Here is a 25,332-nt window from a genome sequence, read left to right on the forward strand (position 1 = left end):
ATCACAGTTTTTTTCATGCATCTTGGCATCATGTTCTCCTCCACCAGTCTTACACACTGCTTTTGGATAACTTTATGCTGCTTTACTCCTGGTGCAAAAATTCAAGCAGTTCAGTTTGGTGGTTTGATGGTTTGTGATCATCCATCTTCCTCTTGATTATATTCCAGAGCTTTTAAATTTGATAAAATAAAAAAACTCATAATTTTTAAGTGGACTAATATGAATGCTTTGCATGGGAAAAGAAATAAATTAATAAATAATACAAGATTTATTTTGCTAAAGACAGTAAAAAAGTATTACCCTGATGTGATAAATAGGGTTATGATATTTCAGGTTATTAATATCGTTCACCATATTAAAAAATGTTGATGCAATAATTGCATATGATTCGATATGATATGGCACAGCCCTAACCACCATCCCACTCTCTCCTCCCATCACTCTTTGCTGCATGTTTAAGAACTCTGCTGTCAAGCTGTGAAACAAAGCCCATCCTCAATTATAAATGCATCGTCCGTTAACGCGTCGCCTCGTGCCAATACTCTGCATGTTTGCGCCGCTGCTGCTGCTGCTGCATTATTGATGATGCTGCCATCACCACTCATAATTCATCAGGCCTGGCCACCTCAGGTGAGGGCCACCCAGAGCTGAGCCAAGCGGCGTGGCATAGCCCTGAACGCCATAGCCCTGAACGCCACGGCCCTAAAAAAACACGGCCCATAAACACAGGAAAACACCCTCGCTGTGAAGCCTCAACGCCTGCCCTCGGCTCCCAGGGAAGTTAACAGTTGGTTAATAAATACAAGAGAAAATGTTTTATGTTTAATAAATAGAAAAAAAGTTCCCTAAAGAAAGACTGGAAGAAATTTGCACATTGCACGACTTCTACACTGCATTTACTGTATTTTACATTTACGGACTTTTAAAGCACACCGGATTACAAGGTGCACTTTCAATAAACGTTTATTTTCTGGTCTATTTTTTTAAATACATGAGGCGCACCAGATTATAAGGCGATTATTATGATACACTAGTAAGGAACAGCGGTGTCGCCATGTTTCCTACATAGCCTAGGTGTTGGTCTGGGGGGGTAAAGAGGATGAAGAGGGGCGATGAACAGTTGGTCAATAAAAACAATGTATATGAGAAAATGTCTTATGTTTAATAAATAGAAAAAAAGTTCCCTAAAGAAAGACTGAAAAAAAATTGCACTAGAAGTTTTCACTTCTACGCTGAATTTACCGTATTTTACATTTACCGACTTTTAAAGCACACCGGATTATAAGCCACACTTTCAATAAACGTCTGTTTTCTGGTCCATTTTTTTTTTTTACATAATGCGCACCGGATTATAAGGCAATTACTATGCTACACTAGTAAGGAACAGCGGTGTCACCATGTTTTTTTCCTTCTAATTCAGCAGATCTCACCTCTGGGTGGTGGTGGTGGCAGAGTAACAAAGTTAACTGAAGATTATGAAGTTATGCAAACAAAACTGTAATCTGGGTGTTAATCTACACAGATTTTGTCCCAGTTTGTCCCACGTAGCTTCTTTTAACACTTTAACACTGAAAATAACAGATATATATATATACACACATAGATTCCACATAGCGTAGCAGCTAGCTAGCACCAGGAGGCAGGCTATGTGGAATCTATGTATATGCATATATATATATATATATATATGTCTATGTCTATGTTATTATCAGTACAGTGATGGCGGCGCTCAGAGCTAAAGCTATAACATCATAGGATGTAAACAGTGGTTTTTAAAAAAATTCTGGATCTCTGAACGCTGTGGGAGAGCGGAGGTGTGCTATTCATCAAAGGTAAGAACTTTTATATTTTTTATCATGTCTCTGAAGCCTCGACGCCTGCTCTTGGCTCCCGTGCTGCACTTTCACTGCTCTGCTCTGCACTGCTGCTGTTGCGGCGGTGGCGGCTGCACGCTGCAGCACACTGCAGGGTAATTGCACGGTAATACTTCAATATGGCAGCACTGTAATTTCAGGACCGGACTCTTCAAAGGGCGGCTGAAACCTCTTCACAGACAGCGCAAATTACTGCGAGTCCGCGTGACCCCCTCTTTGTTTTGACTGGTATTGTTTTTGGCTCGGCCGCCGCGTCCAAAATACACACCGAGAGCAATCACAGCATATTTTCGATGGCATAATTGTTGGAGCTGATTACAAAGTACAGTAGTGCGAGTGTGTGTGTGTGTGTATATATGTGTGTGTGTGTGCACAGGCTAGAAAATTGGCGTACACCGCCGTGCGAGGCCAAAACGAATAAAACCCGATATCAAAAGGCTTATCTAAACAAGTGGCAGCTTCAGCCGCGGTGTGGGCCGCCGTGAAGCCGGTGCTAACCCAGGTCCACGACTCCGTCAGCACTCACCGATCACATGCTGCTTATTCTCACGTCCAACTCAGAGAGCGAAGTTCACACTCGCTGCTGTTTACTCAGACAGACGAGCCGCTGCACGAGCAGAGGACAGTCAATGTGCAACTTTACACAATCACGATCTACACACCAATATTCAAATGTTTGGGAACACATCTTCTAATGAATGCATTTAGATATTAAGTCGCACCTATTGCTGAAACAGATGTGCACAGGTTTGCTGCCAAAAGTTTAGAAAGAACATTAAGATAAAATATTGAGTTGTTGTTATCATGCATGACTAATGCCAGGTGTGGGCTACATGTCTTTAAACAGGGCATCTAAAGATCTCCTTCTGCTAAATTCCACTTTTTTCTTGTTGTTTGTGAAATACAATAGGTTTAGAATAGAATACAGTTGTTTATGATGCTGCACATGATGAAACTCTTCCTCAACCTTCGATCCGATTCGATCAGGAAAAGCACTGTGTCTACATCAACTCATCAATTAGTATTCATTGCCCCGCCCACCTCGCCTCGGATTCGTCAGATAGGAGGAGCTAACAGCGCTAGGAACAGCATGCAGTTCATTCCTGTGTTATTTGTGCGAATAACACATCAGTGTTCTATGTTTGCCTAGTAATGAGCGTGGATTTTTACTTTCTGGACCTGGACTACCCACCTCTGTGTGTAAGTATCTATATGTTTAAATAGGATCTCCGGTGGATTTGGTGTTTTACAGAGACTCTAAGACTAGGTCAGTGGCTGAACTGCACTTAGCAGGGCATTATTATATATGTTGTAAAGTAACATATGACATTGTAAAGACTGTTATTAGTGTAAAAATGTCTTTATTGTCTGTTGTCCGTCTCACTGCCTCCTGGTGTCACAGTGCTGTTAGCCAATCAGAGGTGATATATTAGCATGTATTCACGAGCAAGAATCGAAATTCTATCATTTCTCCCCTGCCGCCCACTCCTCCACCAGACTAAAGCAGCATTATACAGAATCACCGGAACTCTTTTTTTTTTTTGCACAGAAAACAGCTCACATGATATTCATTCATACTAAAGATTTACCACAACTAGACATTTAAAAATAATTGAAAAACCGAAGGAATAGGAATAAGGAATAAGATCTTTAAAGACCCCCAGTATTGAGCTGTGAAGCAGTAAAACTGTGTTCTCTGGAATGATGATGCTTCATCCAATATTTTTGAGATTTTAAGTTGGCACATTTGCATTACCACTGGATTTTAGAGTATTTTTATTTCGCAAAATACGGTGCACTTAAAATCCTTTTATTTCCCTCAAATAGACTAGAAAATAGGCGTTTATTGATAGTGCGCCTTATGCTGTGCACTTTATAGTGCGAAAAATATGGTATATGCAACGTTTTTAACATTTTCCTTAAGACTTAATAAAGCTTCTTTAATGATTCTTGGCTTATAAGCATGCAGTTCCACAGAAAACCCATCACCTAAAACATAATGTTGTTCTTTAAACTTTAAAAAGCTTTCAAAAACTTTCCCAAAACTTCTTCCTCCATAAAGATCCATCAGCTGAAAGATTCTTAAGGGGATGCAAAATATGGTTTAATGTTTGGAATTCCTCCAAAACAACCTTCAGGCACCTTTACTACAGTTTAGTGCTCATGAGCAGCGCTGCTGTTGTGTTTCCGTCCCTGCGTGAACATAAATTAGCGAGTCAGTAGAGTGTGCGAGAGCAGAGGAGAGAGATTATCGGAGTGAAAGCGCTGCAGAAGAACCGTGTCCTGTAGCGCGAGAGGAGACAAAGTCCTGCTGATGCTTATAGAGTTTAAATGCAGCCTTTCTGGGCTTCATGCATCAATAATGCAGCGTACACAAGCACGACCCTTTGCCCCTATTTATGCAAATCACACACACTGGTGAACATGTGGAGTCATGGAGGACTGGCTGTACGAGCAGTTCACAGCCCCCCCCCCCTGCTTTAGTGTCATGCTCAGATGAGCTGGTGTTTCACAACAAGTCGCATAAGCTGGATGTGCAGCCGAGCCAAAAACACAACCAAAAACATGAACTGCTTTCAGGACTGAATTCTTTATTAGTCTTTATTATTAGTCTCATTTAGAATAAATATCTACAGTAACAACAGCAACCGTACAGATCACTAACAATCAAATCTTACACCACAGAGAGAGAGATAGACAGAGAGAGAGATAGACAGAGAGAGAGAGAGAGAGAGAGAGGGGGGGAAAGAATGAGAGAATGAGAGAATGAGAGGAGGATTACACTGTTATTTATTCATTAGACTCATTAATTACATTAAAATATTATTATTTACAGTACAAAATCAAGATAAACACTGATGGACAGTCCTGCAGAATTTAAAATGCTATATAACACACTAATGCTGCATCCCAAAAAGCCAAGGCGAGGAAGGGCGGGGCCATTAATAGGGGGGGTCCAATCAGGATCATTGGTCGAGCTTATGAAACAATCATACAAAATCTGCCTTTTGCAATCAGAGCACTGTTTTCGCTTCCTTGCACTTTGTACTGAGGCTGCTAATGACTATTGACTATTTTAGAAGTTGATTAATCTGCCGATTATTGGTTCGATTACTCGATTAGTCACGATTATTTTATTGTCTTGCTCTCCATTTGTAATAAATGTAGGCCCCAAGACCAATTGCAATTGCAATACTTTTTACAAAGTATTTTACAGGTAACATTCACACAGGCTGAATGTTATTTCCAGAAGATTCTAGAATATTTAATAATTGTATGTATTTTTTTTTTTTTTCATTTTTTTTTCAAGGAAATACTACCTGAAATGTTAATTTGTCTAAAAAAGTTTTTTCTATAATTATATATTTTTTATAATATCTTATAATTTGTATGAGATATAATTTTAATGGAATGGACAAAGAACAGTATCTCCCTAACACTTACCCAGCTAAGAAAGACAGTAGAGTTCAATATAGTAGAATCAATACAACCCTTTAAATGCTTAAATTATTTTTTGACTGGTTAAAGTTTTAAGTTATATAATCTTTCAAGTTACAAAATTTCTCTTCTATAAGCTCTCTTTCTCTCTCTCTTCATCATACATTAACAACGTATGACAATTTTTTATTATGCAGACTAATCGTTGCAGGCCCTAATTTGTACGTGCACTGAGAATTATGGGTAACTGAGACAAAGGAAGGATACATCAGCTGCGTCCTTGAAATTGTTCCGAACACTGTCTGCATTTCTCTGCCTTATAGGCTCAATCTGGACAGAATTAGTTTTGCCAGGGGGTTCGGGGTAATTTTCTCTTTTATGGGGGTTTTTATCCTCTGTGATTTTATTCCTGTCCAGAACGATCATGTAGGTGTTTTTCTCAGACGTCCTCTGAGAAAATTACAGGCTGAATTATCTACTGTTTTTCTCTGAACTCCGTGCTCCTCCGGTAATTTTAGTCCCGTCCGGACGCACATCTCTGAGTTTCGTCTCCTCGCCTTTAATAAAATAGATATTTGTCCACTGCCGCGCACCGCAATTACACTTTGGGCGCGAAACTGTTTCCACGGAGATCCACGTTAAAAACACAACAGCGAGTGGAAATGGAGGAGCTACTGAACACTGTGATGTCATCTGACTGAGAAAAAAGCCTAAAATCTCACTGGTCCTCCTGTTTTTTCAAGTGCAGTCCGGATGCAGGAGTTTTATCACTAAAGAGTAGAAGTGTGAAATATTTTTAACACAGACGTCCCCCTGAGAAAATAATCCCGTCCGGATAGGGTTATAGACGCCTACCTTGGCTGGAGCCTGGGCTTTGGGATGGAGTTACTGAATAACTGAGGTTACTGGTAGTGTGATTAGTAGGTGATACTGGATTGTTGAAAAAAGTCAGAAAGACTGCCTATCTGTCTATGCACCTTTGTGCTTTGCCACCTACTAATAATCTACTAAGTGCACATTCTTTTCCTTTGATCGGCTCTCCTCATTCACTGTGCTTTAAGACCTTATAGGCTGGTTTATACCTACTGTGGACCTGCACACACCCACAAGGGTGTGCAGAAAAAAAATAACAGCTGAAAATGCAGACAAAATAGCTGGTCATGGAGGCTAAGGATATAAAGCTCTGGAAAAAATGAAGAGAGCACTTCAGTTTCTGAATCAGTTTCTCTGATTTTGCTATTTATAGGTTTATGTTTGAGTAAAATGAACATTGTTGTTTTATTCTATAAACTACAGACAACATTTCTCCCAAATTCCAAATAAAAATATTCTCATTTAGAGCATTTATTTACAGAAAATGAGAAATGACTGAAATAACAAAAAAGATGCAGAGCTTTCAGACCTCAAATAATGCAAAGAAAACAAGTTCATATTTATAAAGTTTTAAGAGTTCAGAAATAATCAATATTTGGTGGAATAAACCTGGTTGGTTTTCAATCACAGTTTTTTTTTCATGCATCTTGGCATCATGTTCTCCTCCACCAGTCTTACACACTGCTTTTGGATAACTTTATGCTGCTTTACTCCTGGTGTAAAAATTCAAGCAGTTCAGTTTGGTGGTTTGATGGTTTGTGATCATCCATCTTCCTCTTGATTATATTCCAGAGGTTTTTAATTTGGTAAAATCAAAGAAACTCATTGTTTTAGTGCTCTCTTATTTTTTTTACAGAGCTGTAAATGCCACCCTTCTTCAATAAGATTATTTAATATAAAAACAGCTAAATTGTGTTTGACCACATGCAATTAATACATATTTACACTGTGGTCTGCTTTTATTAATAACATGAAGAAACAATGCATCAGTAAAAAAAATAAGGGACACAATACTAATACACTACAAAAAAATATATATATTTGTGTCCACTTGTACATTTAAACACAATAAGTTCCAGTTTTTGAAAAAATGTAATTTATTTAAATATATATAAAAACTTTGGTCTTTATTTCCTTTGTCCATCATTTCTATTGTGCAGGAAAAAAATAACAACCAACTTTGTGCTTCAGCTGCTTTGTGTTACAGTATTTTCCCATTTCTGTCATTAAATACTGTACTGTAGGTGTAGATGTTCGCCGAGGAATTGTGCACAAGCAAAAAGTGCTCTGGTGTTTCACCATTGTGCACCATTGTGCTTCTTTTCTGCCATGTCCACAGTAGGCATGAACCAGCCATGAGCTTGAGCAAATGACCTCTTAATGATCTGTCTACAGATAATTTCTTTCTATGCCTATAAATAAAAAAGCTTACAGAGATCTGACAATAACCGTAAGACGAAGATCAGATTTTCTACACAATTTCTAGACTTTTGAGGTTAATATGCTGTTCAAAACAAATCAGAATGGACATCAAATTTGTCACTGTGCTATGCTAAATGTTGCACATTTGAAATTAACAAGACAATATACAAATTTCCAATATACAAAAGTTCCAATGAAACCTAAAGATAATCCACTAACTCTGATTTATACCAGGTTTAAAGTAAGTTCAAGTCCAAAAACAACGTACTGTATTTTTCAAACTATAAGGCGCACCGGATGTGACACAAGTAAGGAATAAGGGTGTTGCCTCTAGGTGGCGAGACCTGTAAAGCTTAGCTAAGCTGAGTAAACAAAACTGTAAGTATAAAAGAAGTCAAATGAGTGCTGGATGTTAATCTACACAAATCTCCCTCCTGTAAAGCGCTTCAGTTTATTTACAGTGAGCTCCGATTTCCAGATCTTCACTAAGGCTGGGTGCAGCAGCATCAACATTTGCATTAGAAGCTAACTGCGCTAGCCGTGTTTAGAGCAAGTAAATGCCACCAAACAGCACTACCCTGAGTGTTTTGGTAAGCCAGGGTGATATTAGCTAATGGTTTGTCTTATGTAGCTTGTTTTAACACAATAAACACACAGACTACAGTCTGATATACTCACCTCTGAACGGTAAAAGAGCAAGCACATAGTACGGTTAGCGGGTAATGCTAATGCTGCTCCAGCAGTGCTAGCCGGGGTTAGCAGCAGGCTACAGGTTGATATACTTGCCTCTGAACGTCAAAAGAGCTAGTGTTAATGCTGCTCCAGCCTTAGTGTTGGAGTAACTTCACTGAAACTCCTGCTCCTTAATACCTGACTGGTAGAATTCATACATAATTTATACATTTTTGGGAAAATTAAAGGATTTTATGTGTGCATTATAGTGCGAAAAATACGGTACAGTATTTTGTGGATGCGTCACAGATGTACCAGTTCTGATCTATAAAGCTGGTACTTCTGGTACCATAATAATCTTAATTACTTCCACATTATTCATTTTATTCTTTGGTCAATCTCAGTTTTTATATCACAGGCCATTTTCACAACAGACAACAGACGTTTAGCATTCTGAGAAAGTTCCTAGAAGGTTCTGAAGACAGTAAGTGTCAGTAATTCAGCTGTGTAAAGGTAATTTCTCCGGTCAGTTCTGGCACTAGCGTCTCTAACCTGGCGGATCAGGGCTGCAGCCGTCCTCCTTTCAGCTCTAGCAAGGCCATCCTCTCCTCTCCACTTTCACACACAACAATGGCAAATCAATAAAGGAAATGAAGGGAGGATGAAGGAGGATGGACATGCATGCTTGAAAAAGGAGAGCGTGAAAAAATAAAAGAAGACTGAAATGAAAAAGAAAAAAGGCGGCAGGAAGGGTCTCCTTTAGGAAATACCTGCAGAAAAACGACAACACAAAAAGAAAGAAAAAAGAAAAAACAGGAGTGTGTTTAATGCTGCGTCGGCCATCCTTTTCCAAGCATGCAATCATTCCATCACGACACGACAGTGGAGATGCAGGAGCAGAAGACAGCAGAGTAACACACAATCAGACACACAGCACACTGCTGAGAGTGAGACATTTACAATACTTTCATTTTATCTTTTAATTTGTGGTTTTAGACCACTGAGACCTCAGTAAACTGACCTACGATTCAACCAAACTTATCAAATCTCTCGAGGTGAGTTTGTTTTGTGGGCTGACTTTATCTTTTGATTTGCACCGTATTTTTCAGACTATAAGCTGCACTTAAAATCCTTAAATTTTTCAAAAATCATCAAAGCTCCTTATAATCCGGTGCTCCTTATGTATGAATTCTATCAGTCAGGTATTAAGGAGCAGTAAAGCCACTCCACTGAAGTACAGAGTTATACAGGAGTTTCAGTTTAGTTCTTCAGCACCCAGACTGGAGCAGTATTAGCATTAGCCGCTAAATACAGTGCTAAGTGCTAGCTCTTTCACTGTTCAGAGGTGAGTATATCAGACTGTAGTCTGCAGCGTGTTTATCATGTTAAAATAAGCTATGTGGGATGAACCGCTAGCTAATATCACCCTGTTCTACCAGAACACTCAGTATTCCTAAGTGTAGCGCTATCAGGCTGTATTTGCTAGGGCGAAGCACTGCTAACAGAGGTTAGCGCTGCTGCTAATCACATCTAGCGATTCTTTATTCACCCAAATAAACAGTTTTGAGGAGGAAATCTGTGTAGTGCTCTCTGACATTAAAAGAAAATGTTATTATTTTATTTATTTGTTTTTAGAAATATAGCTTTGTTTACTTGTTTAAGACCTGCTGAATTAGAAGAAAAACATGGCGACACTACTGTTCCTTACTAGTGTTGCTTGAAATATGCCTTATATTCCGATGTGCCTTATTTATGAAAATAGACCAGAAAATAGATGTTTATTGATAGTGTGCCTTACAATCCAAAAAATTTGATAGTTTTCAAATAAATTCAAGACTTCAAGAATCATAGGTACAATCAAACTAGCATTAACGCACCAAACTCGGAAAACGTGCAAAACGTGGTAAAAACAACCCCAACGGCACTCTTCTGTGAAACATACGTAAAAAGCAGCACATTTTTTTCCAAAAAAAAAAAAAAAAAAATCGTCTCTTTATATTGTCTCTGTCCAATTAAAAACACGTTTGTCCAAAACAGCAACTTTACACTTACTTTACAGCTATTTTTCTAAACTATTAATGGAAGTCAATGTAAAAACTGTTTATTTTTTGTTTATATTATAAGACATTCTGGAGAATTTTTATTGATCCATTCATCAAGACATTTCGACACAGTGTGTTCATGTACTGTCCTATTAAAAATATACTACCACGTGTTTGGTCATGTGACTCTTTGTCATTATCAGTACAGTGATGGCGGCGCTCGGAGCTGAAGCTAGTAGTGTTATAGGATGTAAACAGTGTTTTTTAATAAGCTTCTTCTGCACTTTTTAAGTTATTAATGCCTCGTTTTAAATGTCAGGGCTCTCCTCTCGGATTCTAGTAAGGAGGTGTGGAGCTACTTTGAGCTGGATAACGGTGTAAAAAGTGATTTATCAGGGTAAATTATGCCCCGTATCTCCCAGTCTGAAGGGTGTTTGTTGGATAAACTGTTAAAATTTCTGGATCTCTGAACGCTGTGGGAGAACGGAGGTGTGCTATTCATCAAAGATAAGAACTTTTTAGCATGTTTTACTACAATAAAAGTCAACAAAACATTTTACACCAGAGTTCTTCTTTAATTGCACCCAAGCAGACGTAAGGATGGTGTGCAAGTAAAAGAAAAAGCCTTGCAGAGAAAAGAGCAGAGCTCAGAAACTCAGACACCACAGGCTTCAATATTATCTCATCTCTGTGTCTCTGTTTTCCCACACAGAGGAGGGCATTGTGTGGGCTGTGTTGTGGCGCCTGAAGTGGCACCCCGGCAGCGAGAGAGGAGACAGAAGATGGCGACACGCATGGCGTCCGCGACTGGGGGGGTGGTTGGGGGTTGGAGTGGCGGACATGTGGACTGACCACTAAAAATGGCTGGAGGAAACGTCTCACGAGAGACGAGAGAAGAGCCGAGAGCACAGGACATAAATATCTCAGCACAGGGTTCAGCTGCAGTGGCACAGGGAGGAAGAGGAGGAGGAAGAGGGCGGGGCCAGGGCAGGAAATACTCAGGCGATCTGCATAAACCCAGAATGTGTGAAGACTTCAGCCGTCCTGCAGAGAACAAACACCTCCAGAAGAAGAAGAAGAAGACGAAGAAGACGAAGAAGACGAAGAAGACGAAGAAGACGAAGAAGAAGACGAAGAAGAAGACGAAGACGAAGACGAAGACGAAGAAGAAGAAGAAGAAGAAGAAGAAGAAGAAGAAGAAGAAGAAGAAGAAGAAGAAGAAGAAGAAGAAGAAGAAGAAGAAGAAGAAGAAGAAGAAGAAGAGCAGAAACAGTGCTGATCTGAGGGGGGTTTAATCAGCTGACTGATAAACCTAAAAGTCTTCTGTTCCATGACTTTTGCCATGTGCCGAACAATGCTGCACTGACCTGTGCAACATGCAATATGTGTGGAAAGTTCAACATTTGATATGAATAGGATTTCTGGGAGTTCCATGTCTAGAGAGACAATCTAACAGAAGAAAGTTAGAACCCGTTTCTCCAGTTACAACCTGATTAACCGTGAACTGGTTATTTTCTCAGTTCCATCCAACTGTCCTTCCATCTATCCATCCAACCATCCAACCATCCAACCATCAGTCCATCCCTCTATCTAACTGTCCATACATCCATTCACCCACCCATCAATCCATCCAACTCTCCTGTCATCCACATGTCCATTCCACTGTCCCTTCATTCATTCATCCATTAAATTAAACCACCCAACTGTCCATTTAACTGACCCTTCAATTCATCCATCCAACTGACCATCCATCCATCCATCCATCCATCCAACTGATCCTCCATACATTCATCCATCCAACTCTCCATCCAACTGTCTCTCCAACTATCCACCCATCATCCATCCATCCAACTGTCCCTGCTTCCAACCATCCATTCATCCATCAATCCAACAGTTTTAATAAAACTGTCGCAGCATTAGAAACACACAAAAACAATCAAACTGAGTTTCTGTTTTTAATGACTTTATCTTTTCTGTTATTGTTTTTATTGCATTGTTTTATTTATTTATTTATTTTACACTTTTGATTATGTTTTTATATTAGTTCATTGGTATTCATTTTATAATTTCTTATAATTCTTATCATTTTATTTAACCTTTACTATTATCATTTTCGTCATTTTATATTTGATTTTTTTTTTTACTTTTTATGCGTCAATTTTTATTTATATATATATATATATATTTTTTTTTTCCATCTATATTAAATGTTTATTTCAAATGTGTATTTATTTTATTTATTTCCTTACCAGTTTTAATTGACATGTTTTCAATCAGTTTTAAACTGTAAAAGATAAGCTAACAAAACGTATTATTTGCTGCCTACCAGAACTGTAACCTGACTAATACATTTTTATTATTTATTGTTTTGTGTCTATTTAGAGTAATTCTTAAATCTTTAAGCCAGATCAGGAACAAGTGCACAACACACACACACACACACACACACACACTCTGCTCCAGTGGTTCTGTAGTGATGATAAAGCACAGGTTGGTGTTGGATCAGCACCTGGCAGAGAGCAGTTGAGGCTCAGTGGGCCTGAGGGCGGAGCAGCGCCACAGAGCTCAAAACCTAATCAACCCCACAGATTATGGGTCAGTAAAGCTGTGAGATGCCCACGGCTCAGCCTGCTTCTTACAGGCTGTGTGTGTGTGTGTGTGTGTGTGTGTGTGTGTGTGTGTGTGTGTGTGTGTAAACTGACAGCTTTGACACGGATTAAGACATGGCGACGAGTTAATCCGCCCCGTCCCACCCAGCCCAGCGTTAACAGCAAAACAAGTTTCCTCCTGATTCAGACTGCTGATAAATCATAAACACACACTGCACACAATACAATCACTGCACTCAGGAGTTTATATATCTGTGTACATTAATATTAATATTATTATAAAGCAGCTTGTTTATGATCATGTTTTAAAGTTAAACCAGGGCTGCTGTTTACTACAGATATCTAACTGCGTATTTTTCAGATTGAATGATTTATTAAATGAAAGTGAAAGTGCTTATTTTTATACTTTTTATACAGTATGAGTAACAACTACTCATCCTTTAATTTTTCTAAAAACTATCAGAGCTCCTTATAATCCGGTGCTTCTTATGTATGAATTCTACTAGTCAGGTTGTAAGGAGCAGTAAAGCCACACCGCTGAAGCAGTATTAGCATTAGCCGCTAACTGCGCTTAGCATTAGCTCTTTCACCGTTCAGAGGTGAGTATTATCGGCCTGTAGCCTGCTGCTAACTCCGAAAAGCACTGCTGGAGGAGCATTAGCATTAGCCAATCCATTCAACTTTCCATCCAACTGTCTATCCATCCACCTATCAATTCAGCCAAATGCCTGTCCCTCTATCCATCCATCCATTCATCCATCCATTCAACTGTTTGTCCATCCATCCATCCTCCATCCATCTAACTATCCCTCCATCCATCTGTCCCTTTATCCATCTGTCCCTCTATCCACCCATCCATTCATCCAACTGTTTGTCCATCCATCCATCCAAAACTCTATCCATCCATCCATCCATCCATCCATCCATCCGTTTCTCCAACGGTCCATCCATCCATCCATACACCCACCCATCCCTCCATCCATCCATCCATCCACCTCTTAATAATATTATAATTATTTAATTTATTGTTGTGCATACAGTAGAATAAAACAAAGTTTGTAGTAAACTACATTCATGTTTTTGTTTGTGTCTATCCTTCTATCCTTAAACCATCTCTCTATACATCCGCCCAACTGTCCATCCATCTGCCTGTTCATAATATTAAAATTATTGTAAACTTATTGTTGTACATATAGTGGGATAAAGCTTCACGAGATTTCATCATAAGAGAGAAAAAGAGAGAAAGCGAGAGAGAGAGAGAGAGAGAGAGAGAGAAAGAGGAGTGGCCTCCTATAGTTATTATAAACAAAAACAGGATATGTGTAACTTTAACTACTTATTTAACTACGTTATCTGACGTTAAATTCCTGCTATTTATTTAAGGAAGTGTCAAACTGCTATTAACCCCGCCCTCACTTTAAATTAATCCAGGAAGGAGAAAGGAAGGGTTAAACCCGGAGACAAAAACACTAAAAACACGGTTAGTGCAACAGTGACTCTCCCACTTCGACACCATGCCCCCCTCACACACACACACACACACACACACCCCAGGCCAGGCGTTGTTGTAGCTGCAGGGGTGTGTGAGTGCAGCAGCAGCAGCAGCAGCAGCAGATGTTTATGTTTGTGATTCTTCACTAATTTGCTGAAAGAGATTTAAGAGGCAGCACCCTCATTTGCATAACAGGCAAGCAATCACACACACATGGGTGCCACACACACACACACACTTTGCACACACACTACACACACACTTATACCCACTCACCCGTCAGAATGTGGTAAAATCTGTCTCTCAGTGCTCATCAATCATTCGAGAGGAGCTGTTCCATTTACACTGTAAACCATCCGCATCAGCCCAAACCAAATTCACTTCACTCTGCTAAATAAACTCCTTTAATGAAGTTTGTACACAGTGTACACTTCAAAATGCACCATTCACTCCACACTCCATACAGACAGCACACGTTTATATGTATTTTCTCCGTATATATATATATATATATATTTAGCAGATTTAGCAGATCTGTGTATTGCAAAATCCTGGTGTTATAGACATCATGTGTCATGTAATACAGGGATTATAAATCAGTGTACTGCCTTATATACAGCGATAATGTTCAATTAACTATTTTTAAATACAATTTTTAACAAAACTGCCATAGCATTAGAAACACATGCATAATATGCATAATAATTTACATAGTTTATGATAGTAGTCGGGCTTTAAACACAAAACATTAGGGGAACACTAGAGGCTAATTAGGATGGATATTTTGATAGTTTGACTTTTTGGCAGTGTGGGCAGTGTGCCAAGTCCTGCTGGAAAATGAAATCCTCATCCTCACCGTAAAAGTTGTCTATAAAAGAGGGAAGCATGAAGAGCTGTAAAATTTCCTTTGGACTTGATAAAAAACAAAGTGAAACAACTAAGTGGAATAACAAAGTGGATGTGGATTTCATTTTCCAGCAGGAGTTGGCACACTGCCCACACTGGTCTTATATATAATATACTACTTTTACTAACCATAAAAGATAAATAATATAAAAACTTATAGAAGTAGTTCATTAATCATTCATATATAATATATTTATATAATAGAGTTCCACATTTTCAACTAAATTAATGGAATAAACCACTTTTTAATGACATTTTATTTTGTATTTTATTTTTTGCGATAACCCAGTTGTAGAGATTATTTAAGCCTGAAATGCTTTTGCTTTATTTGAGAGTGCTCTCAAAATACAGAGCTAATCAGATCAGAGGTCATTTTCATACAGCCATGTATAAAATATTTAAAAATAACAAAATACAAGGGATAAATAAATGCATAAATGCAAAAATGGAGCATCTAATGTAATGCAATCCTAGAACATATGCATGTAGGAATATGTGAGACAGTTGAACTGAGAGAGAGAGAACTGAATTTATATATGCACTCATGTTAATGCAAACATCAGGCGACCTCAGACTAACAACATTAACCTCAATATATTTCCACAGCCCTGCGAAGAATAGATGAGGGGGGGGGATCTGGCAACCATACAAACCACCTCAGGTCTTTTACTGGCATTCATCACAATGAAGCAAATTTTTACACGAGGGCCGAGAACAAAGCGTATGAATGATTAAGCAGCCCTGCATTTCCGATGAGTTGGCGGACGCACAAAGCATCATAACTGTCATGGTTAAAGGGGTCAGTGGCGCCGTGAAGAGCGTCTGTGGGTGTGAGCGGAGAGCTAATTCTGTTGGGGAAAGGAGGAGGAGGAGAAGAAGAAGGAAGGAGGAGGAAGGAGGAAGGAGGAGGGGGGGGGAGTAGAGTAGGTTGCACGGGTGACGTGTTAAATGCACCAAACAGACATAACCTCCCTGCATCCGGTGTTTTGGCTCGGCTGCTAATTCATTCCGCTACGTGTTGGCGCACAATGTTCGCTCTGCTTGGATAGTTTTCCTCCCTCAAGTTCCCGGCACAGTCCATCACATATTCATAACCGCCACGCAACCTCACCCACTGAGCCCCAGATCACCGCTGGAACCAGAGAAATGCAGGCAGTCGAGCAAAAGTTCTCAGGACCAGTCCTAATTTCACGACAGAAAAGCGTAAAGTAGAGCGAGAGCGTTGCCTTGCTGTGTGGAGAACATAGTGTGAGATAATCTGTTAGCGAGAACAGTTCTGTACAAGTTCTGTGACATCTTTACACATAATAAATTAAGATAAGATACTTTTATTGTCATTGCACAGTGTACAACGAAATTTAGCAGCAATCCTTTAGGTGTCTGAACTAAAATAAAATAAAATAAAAACAGCTCTATGTGCAAATACACAAAATTTACAGTGGACGTATGAAAATATATACAATATAAGTAACAAATTACATGAAGGTAATACAGAATGATGATAGTGCAAATGATCCTCAATGTTTTTCAAGGTGTTGCTAAGTGGTTGCTAAGGTAGGTTTCTTTATTAAGGTGTTGCAATTGTATAGTCGTTGGGTGCTAAGGTGTTGCTATAATGTAGCTGCTGTTTGCTAAGGTGCTACTACAGTATGTGTTTGTTAAGGTGTTACTAAGTGGTTTCTAAGCGATTTATAAACTGCAGGAAGGCCAAGCTGTTGGAAGTTGTAAGTGTTGCTATGGTACAGCTGTTGGTTGCTAGGGTGTTGCTATGTGTTTACTATGGAAAGGTGGGGGCTGCTAGAGTACTATAGTGTAGCTGTTCTTTGCTAACGGTGCACATCCCGTTCATTTCTATGGAGAGAGCCACCGCATGCCGTGGTGCATGCTGGGTTGCGTTGAGCGCAGCCCCGCCCTCCAGCAAAAAAGTTCAGCAGAGCTCAACTTTATACTAAAGAATCCGGCCGCCGTGTTGTGTCCAGCCAATCAGAAAACAGCAGGCTGCTACGCCACACACACACATATGAGCCTCACACACACACAGTATATATCACAGTGAGGTTTACTAAAAATGTAAAATCTTAAACTTATGATTGACTAAATCTGTTGCTTTATTTGAATAAAAAAAACATTGCTGGCGACATGCGTTGAAGAAAAGCGCTAGTGGACGTGCACCATAAGGTGCCTCTACTCTAGGTGGTTGCTAAGGTGTTATTAAGCAGTGTCTATAGAACAATCTGGAATTGGAAGGATGTTGATATTTCAAGAACTGCGAGTTACGTGTTGAAAATCTTCCAGAAAATATAAAAGAAATATATAGAGCATGCTCATAGTCTGTTGAATTCTCATGATGTCATACATAACCAGGGTCTTTACTACAGAACCCCTACAGAACCCCTGGAGAGAAGCTGTTTTAAAGAGTGCAGCACGAATCAAAGAAAGAGAAAGAAAGTTAGAAAAAATATGAGCAAGACTTGCACTGATTCGGATGCTCTCTCTCTCTCTCTCTCTCTCTCTCTCTCTCTCTCTCATCCCTCGTCCCCCCCCCCCAACCCTCTTCCTGCTTTTAGCCCTGGTTCATGGCCTGTGGCCCTTGAGGCTTTGATACAGAGGAGGCAGGGATTCAGTCGGAGAGGCTTTATTGAAAACATGGCCGCCGCTCTGCTGCAGATCCAGCAGCAGAAACACGAGCGAGTCCTGCTGATTACAGACAACAGCCCCCAGACTCCTGCTTTAACCAGATAAAACCCTCTGAAAGAACCTAAAACTACACCAGGGAGAGACGAGCCCGGCCGTCTTCAGCAGCCCGAGACCATGACACTACCACCACCATGTTTTACGTTTAGTATGATGTTCTTTTTTCTAAAGTTATGTTTTAGTTTTACACACACCCTGCAAAATGTCCCAACGTTGTCTTGTCATCGCCCATTTTTTTATATTTACCAAAAGTTTTTTGCATTGGACCAGGCTTGTTTGTTAGCTATTTTTCTTAACAAATTAAATAATAATAATAAAAAAAACTGCTATTTGCATTTACTTACATTACCTTTGTCTGATATTAAAGTTAGTCTGGTTATCAGAAATATATTTAAAGTATCAGTCTGTATTGTTTAGTTTCTAAACAATACTGAAAGCAGAATCATTTCTGAGTGGAGAAGAATATGGATAAAATATAGTGTTTAGTGATATCAGTGTGCTGAACCCACCATCCCTGCTAATCCTCATATTATAATATATTAATTCTAAAAAACTGGGGTGTCTGGTCTCTTTTCACGACAGGAGTTCTTCTTCTGGTCACGTCACGCGTCTTTACGTACTTACGTCACACGTACAGCCTCTGAAAGACGATCCAACTCAGTTTTACTGACTGCGAGCGGCTGGTGGAGCAATGGAGACTTCAGAAGAGGAAACTCAGAGCTCAGTAGCTCATTCACTCATAGTAAAACCAGAGAAACCAAAAGAAACTCTCTTGCACTCTCTCTCTCACTGAACATAACCTGGATTTGTATTCATCCACTCTGAAAGGAGACCGCATCACACCCGCTCAGTTTAAAATGATTCTTCCGCATGCTCTGTGCAATAACCCATTCTCACCACAGAGGCACTAAATCCCCCAAATCCCAAAACTTACAGACATCAGCTTTAAATATGACAAACAACTAAAACAAAACAATAATCCGTAAGGGGAAAAATACTTTTTTTCCAGCACTGTATGTATAGTATGTGTATATTTTATAAAGAATATCACAGTGGCTGAAATGCAATGGGAGTCTTTTCTTTTTTTTTCTCCCCACTGGAAAAAGACAACATTAATTTTATATATTACACATCAATAAGCAGGAACATGAACCTGAACACATGAACACAGAGAATAGATAAATAAAGCCCGGGCTCTACAGTAAGTATGAGTGTTCACTAGTGTACACCAAGCCTCTTTAAAGCTGATTTGAAGCAAACATGAGTGAGTATACATCAAATCTGCAATCTTCCTGCAGGCGCACGCTGATTGGGAAGTGGCTTAAAAGTGCGGAAATGGCTTAACTTGATTTAACTAACAGCTTCCACACAGCCGGCCGCTGAAGACGAGGCGGGAGTGTGTGTGTTAATGCCTGGAGAAATACACGCTACAGGAAGTGCAGCTGCTTACGCTTTAATACTGCAGAATTTTTACTACTTTTTATTTTTGATATTTTTGATTCCTCCTGGATTGATTTAAACAGAGCGGCAGCTGCGTGAGACATCGATTCAGCGCTGTTTGATTTGTTATTATTTCTGTATAAAGCCTCGACAGCACACCTCGCTCTGTCGTCTCGAGGGAGATTACAGCACAACACATCACTGGACCGACTCATTACTCTACACACACGCTACTGACTTCACTCCTGTATCAGGATTCTGTAAAAACTGACCATAAAACAAACAGCACTGATGATTTTCCTTTTTCCTTTTCTGTAGATTTATTAGATTACTGCTCCTAAAACAAATCACTCGCTCTGTGACTCGTGTACGTTGACACGTGTTCACAGTGACTACAGCCTTCTGTAATGTCGTACATAATGACGCAGGGTCACTTAGGGCCTAAAGATTAACACCAGAGATCGTGTGTAAGCCTGAGGAACACTGTTTTTCCCTGGATATGACTAAACACGTCTGCACTTCTGACTCACAGCGCCGTGTTTTATTTGATTTAAACCCGAAAACGAGGATCGCCCACACCGCACGAACCTGTAGCCGCGCCACCCTCAGCCGCAGCTGATACGAAGTTACTGCATTTAGAAATAGCTCACCTAAAAATTATGAGTTTCTTTCATTTTACCAAATAAAATAAAAAATCTGGAATATAATCAAGAGGAAGCTGAACTGCTTGAATTTTTGCACCAGGAGTAAAGCAGCATAAAGTTATCCAAAAGCAGTGTGTAAGACTGGTGGAGGAGAACATGATGCCAAGATGCATGAAAAAAAAAACTGTGATTAAAAACCAACCAGGGTTATTCCACCAAATATTGATTATTTCTGAACTCTTAAAACTACTTTATGAATATGAACTTGTTTGCATTTGCATCTCTGCATTATTTGAGGTCTGAAAGCTCTGCATCTTTTTTTGTTTTTTTGTAAATAAATGCTCTAAATGAGAATATTTTTATTTGGAATTTGGGAGAAATGTTGTCTGTAGTTTATAGAATAAAACAACAATGATCATTTTACTCAAAGATACTGTATCTCTTAATTTAATAAATAAGTGCTTCTGTTTATTTACAGTAAGCTTATATTTTTTTTAGATTTTCACTAAGGCTGGGTGCAGCAGCAGCATTAGCATTAGCGGCTAACTGCTAGAGCTAGTAAATGCTGCACGACAGCGCTACACATAGGAGAAACCCTGTGTGTTCCGGTAAGGGTTCCAGGGTCATGATTGAGTGAGTGAATCAAGAGAGCAAGGATTTTAAACTTTTCAGTGGTAGCATTCATGTGTACATAAAGCTATCCAAAAGCAGTGTGTAAGACTGGTGGAGGAGAACATGATGCCAAGATGCATGAAAAAAACTGATTAAAAACCAAAAGGGTTATCACACCAAATATTGATTTCTAAACTCTTAAAACTACTTTATGAATATGGACTTGTTTGCATTTGCATCTTTGCAATGCTGAATCTTTTTTGTTTTTCTGTAAATAAATGCTCTAAATGAGAATATTTTTACGTGGAATTTGGGAGAAACGTTGTCGATAGTTTATAGAATAAAACAACAATGTTGATTTTACTCAGAGATGCTGTATCTCTTAATATAACGCTCCTGTAGAGCAACACAAGACTGCAGCTCAGTGCAGCATATGTGTAAATGGACTAATGTGCATGTTACATTAACTTCCCACACTGAACACATTTGCACAAGCAGAGCACATTATGCTCAACACACACACACACACACACACACCCTCACAGCTCAGTGATGCCAGGCTGGCCATGCGGGGCATGACAAGATCTTTACACTCAAGCCTGCCCGGCTCCTCAGGCCGTGGCCAGATGCCCTGCACTTGCCCAATTGCGCGGCGTGGCATTAACCTCGCCTGACAGCCGGCCTCTCCTGAGCGCCACGGCCCGGCGCCGACAGATGGGCGGAAAGGTGGAGCACGTCATGTGTGAAGCGGCAGACAGCTCTGGGTGAGCTCACCATCACGAGGAAGTGTGCCTCTGTTTACACGTGGCGAGGGGTTATCTGGGCTGGGGTGTAGGGTTACCTGGGCGCGCGGGGGGGTTGGGGGGGTTTACCGGGTCACAGGAGAGCGCTGACGGGCGCGTGCCCGGAGACGGGCGAGAGGATCAGTGCAGAAACTCAGTCACTGCTGGACCAATCAGGAGCCACCGCCCACACCGAGCTTCAGCACTACCAATCACCCAGATTCTGAGAAGTGTGACGACCAGCCAAAACATACAACACACACACTATACACACACACACACCATTACACACACACACACACTATACTATACACACACACACCATTACACACACACACCATTACACACACACACACACTACACACACTATACACACACACACACCATTACACACACACACACACACACACACCATTACACACACACACACACTATACACACACACACACACACACAACACACAACACACACCATACAAACACTATACACACACAACACACAACGCACACCATACAAACACTATACACACACTATACACACACTATACACACACTATACACACACACACACACACCATACAAACACTATACACACACTATACACACACTATACACACACTATACACACACTATACACACACACACTCAACACAGACACACAACATTACACACAAACACACACACACACACACACAGAACATTACACACAGCGTGACTGAAGAGGGCGGAGCTTCTGGCTTCATTTACAGCACTTTTCTATTCAAACTTCACAAGTAAAAACACACAAACAGCCGCATGCAAAGATCTGGACACCCTTATAAACATTGTACAAAATAACACTGAATTTCTGAGTGAAATATACAATAAAAATAGGATTTAGCTTTTTATTCAGGATGTAAGCTTCGTACATTCTATATATTTTTGGTTTTCTGTAAAGGATTTGTGCTGGCATACAAATCTGTTGCATGATCAAAATAATGGATATAGTTCTATTGATGTCTTTCTTTTTATATATATAGAATTCATACATAAGGAGCAGTAAAGTCACTCCACTGAAGTACAGAGTTATACAGGAGTTCCAGTTTAGTTCTCCAGCACTAAGGCTGGGTGCAGCAGCATTAGCATTAGTTGCCAACTGTGCTAAGCGCTAGCTCTTTCGCCCTTATTATCTCTCTTGATTTTATTCCAGAGTTTATTTTTATTACTTTATATTTTCTTCCATTTTCAATTGTTATTCTCTTACATGTTTATGTCACTCCCTTTCATTTTCTTTATATTTCCTAATAAATATAAATAAACTTACCTTTCAGCAAACATACATACATACAGTACAGGCCAAAAGTTTGGACACAGCTTCTCTTTTTCAGTGCGTTTTCTTTATTTTCATGATTATTTACATTGTAGATTCTCACTGAAGCATCAAAACTATGAATGAACACATGTGGAGTTTTATGTACTTAATAAAAAATGAGCTGAACCTCCACAGTCACCGGACCTGAACCCAATCCAGATGGTTTGGGGTGAGCTGGAGCACAGAGTGAAGAAGGCAAAGGAGCAACAAGTGCTAATAAACACCTCTGGGAACTCCTTCCTTCCTTCAAGACTGTTGGAAAACTTTTCATTTCAGGTGGCCACCTCTTTTAGAGAAGCTCATTGAGAGAATGATGCCAAGAGTGTGTAAAGCAGTAATCAGAGCAAATGGGGCTATTTTGAAGAAACTAGAATATAAATATATAAAACACGTAAAACTCCACGTGTTCATTGATAGTTTTGATGCTTCAGTGAGAATCTACAATGTAAATAGTCATGAAAATAAAGAAAACACACTGAAAGAGAGAAGGTGTGTTCAAACTTTTGGCCTGTACTGTATGTGTGCGTGTGTTTTTATGTGTTTGTATGTGTGTGTTGCTCTGAGCAGGATTTAATGAACTGAGAACGACCTTGATCGGTGATTCAAAGCTCTGCCAGTCTCTGCCCCCACATTCATCAAGTGTGTGTTTTGATCTCTCAGGCATCACATGTGTTCCCCCAACCAGCACCAGCCACGCTGCACTCCTATTGGCTCGGCCGGCTCTGCAAATTACCCCTACACCGCATACACACACAATAACGCAGTGCCCTCGTATTGCCCTGGGCACATCCTACACCGAATGGTTAACTTCTGATTAGGGCTGAACTGGACGCTCCTCTGCTCTGATATTCAGGGTCAGGCAGCTGCTTTAATACTCTCTCACACAGTCATTACTGCTCTGCTCTGGCAGCGAACGCTAACCACAGTCCAGCGCACAGAGAACACACAGCTTTATACACTCCAGTGAAACACCGCTGGTCCGAGTTCAGGCCCTGCTTCACCCACTGCCAGAAACCTTCACTCTAAATCACTCTACTGCTGGGTTTTGTTTTGCTGATGCCCTCAACAGTACTCTAGTTTCTCTAGTCGTTCTTTATTTATTAACCCTCCTGTTATGTTCCCAGTCAAACTGATCCATTTTAAACAGGGTTCATACTAGCAATCCAGACTGTTCTCATACAGAGTTCCCCAATGGTGGAACAAACTACCTTCTACTACCAGATCAGGAGAATCTCTCACTATCTTTAATAAACTCCTGAAGACAGAGCTCTTCAAAGAGCACTTACTCTCCTAACACCTCTAACTAACTACCTTCTACTACCAGATCAGGAGAATCTCTCACTATCTTTAATAAACTCCTGAAGACAGAGCTCTTCAAAGAGCACTTACTCTCCTAACACCTCTAACACACTAACTACTTCTAACCTCATTTCCTTCTTCCCCTCCTTCACTTCTATATCCCTTTATTTCCCTTTAACCTCCTTTAAACCCTATCTAAAAATGGTTTATCTTAATTCCTATTACTTTGTACTTGATTATTGTAAGTCGCTTTGGACAAAAGCATCTGCCAAATGCAATGTAATGTAATACTAGGGGTGTGCAATATTTTATCGTGTGCAATATATCGTGACACAGAAATATCATGATATTAAAAATCCATATTGTGATAATAGGGCTGTTCTGTCTTAAAAGTAGTCTATTATTTACTGTGAAGCTTTAGGTGTATTTATTGTATAATTGTTTTAGTTTGCAGTTTTAATGCATGCACTAAATATTCTGCAATATTTTTTGCAGCATTATATTATTTTTTGCTATATTATTTATTTAGCCACATTATTATGATTATACTGTTATATTTTGTAATACTTTATTATACTATCTTACTATATTCCTTATAGAAATTAATTAATTATTTTTCCTATATCGCCAAGTATATCGTTATCGCAAAAATAACCTGAAATATCGTGATATTATTTTAGAGCCATATCGCCCACCCCTACGATAGATATTATACCCTGTCTGTTTTACATAAAATTGGATTTTTATTTCTAAACAAAACTATAATTTGTGAGCTCATATACTGTACTATTCAAACTGAGATCTTTGAGTTGAACCAACTTATAATAACTGAGTTTAGTCTGTTTTGTCATTAACAGCTTCTTTTCCATTGGCTCCTGTCACAATCTATTTGCATACTGGGCGTGTCCAACAGTTTCTGAGTGTCTGACACTCACCATCAGTGTGTAGTGATTCCCCCCCTGGGCTACCTTACAAATAAATCAACTTCCCCTTTAGTTGTAATTACTTGATGTTTTAATTTATGCTAACTCAAGTTTTCATTCCCCATTACTGAACTTTTTTAAGGCAACCGGTTTCCTCAATTTTTTAAAGTAAATTCAACTTATCCAGCCTTACAGTGTAGGTCTAAAATTAACCTGATAAAAATGTGGACACGCCCCCTGCTTGACCCGGAACATAACAG

At 39.5% G+C, this 25,332-nt stretch overlaps 1 protein-coding gene across 4 annotated transcripts in view; it reads right to left on the minus strand.

Annotated features, from left to right (window-relative positions):
- The window catches only part of bcas3 (BCAS3 microtubule associated cell migration factor), a 502,994-nt gene that overhangs the window by 226,256 nt on the left and 251,406 nt on the right, over positions 1-25,332 (minus strand). Inside the window, exon 23 of one of the 4 annotated variants that reach the window (XM_049467194.1) lies at positions 5,421-9,049. The exons of the other annotated variants lie outside the window; for them this stretch is intronic. Within the exon in view, the coding sequence (XP_049323151.1) occupies positions 9,039-9,049 (11 nt within the window). The 3' untranslated portion in view covers positions 5,421-9,038. Of the gene's footprint in view, positions 1-5,420; positions 9,050-25,332 lie in introns of those variants that run through there. 4 annotated transcript variants of the gene reach the window in all.

Source organism: Astyanax mexicanus, chromosome 18, assembly GCF_023375975.1.
Source record: "Astyanax mexicanus isolate ESR-SI-001 chromosome 18, AstMex3_surface, whole genome shotgun sequence".
Taxonomy (NCBI): domain Eukaryota; kingdom Metazoa; phylum Chordata; class Actinopteri; order Characiformes; family Acestrorhamphidae; genus Astyanax; species Astyanax mexicanus.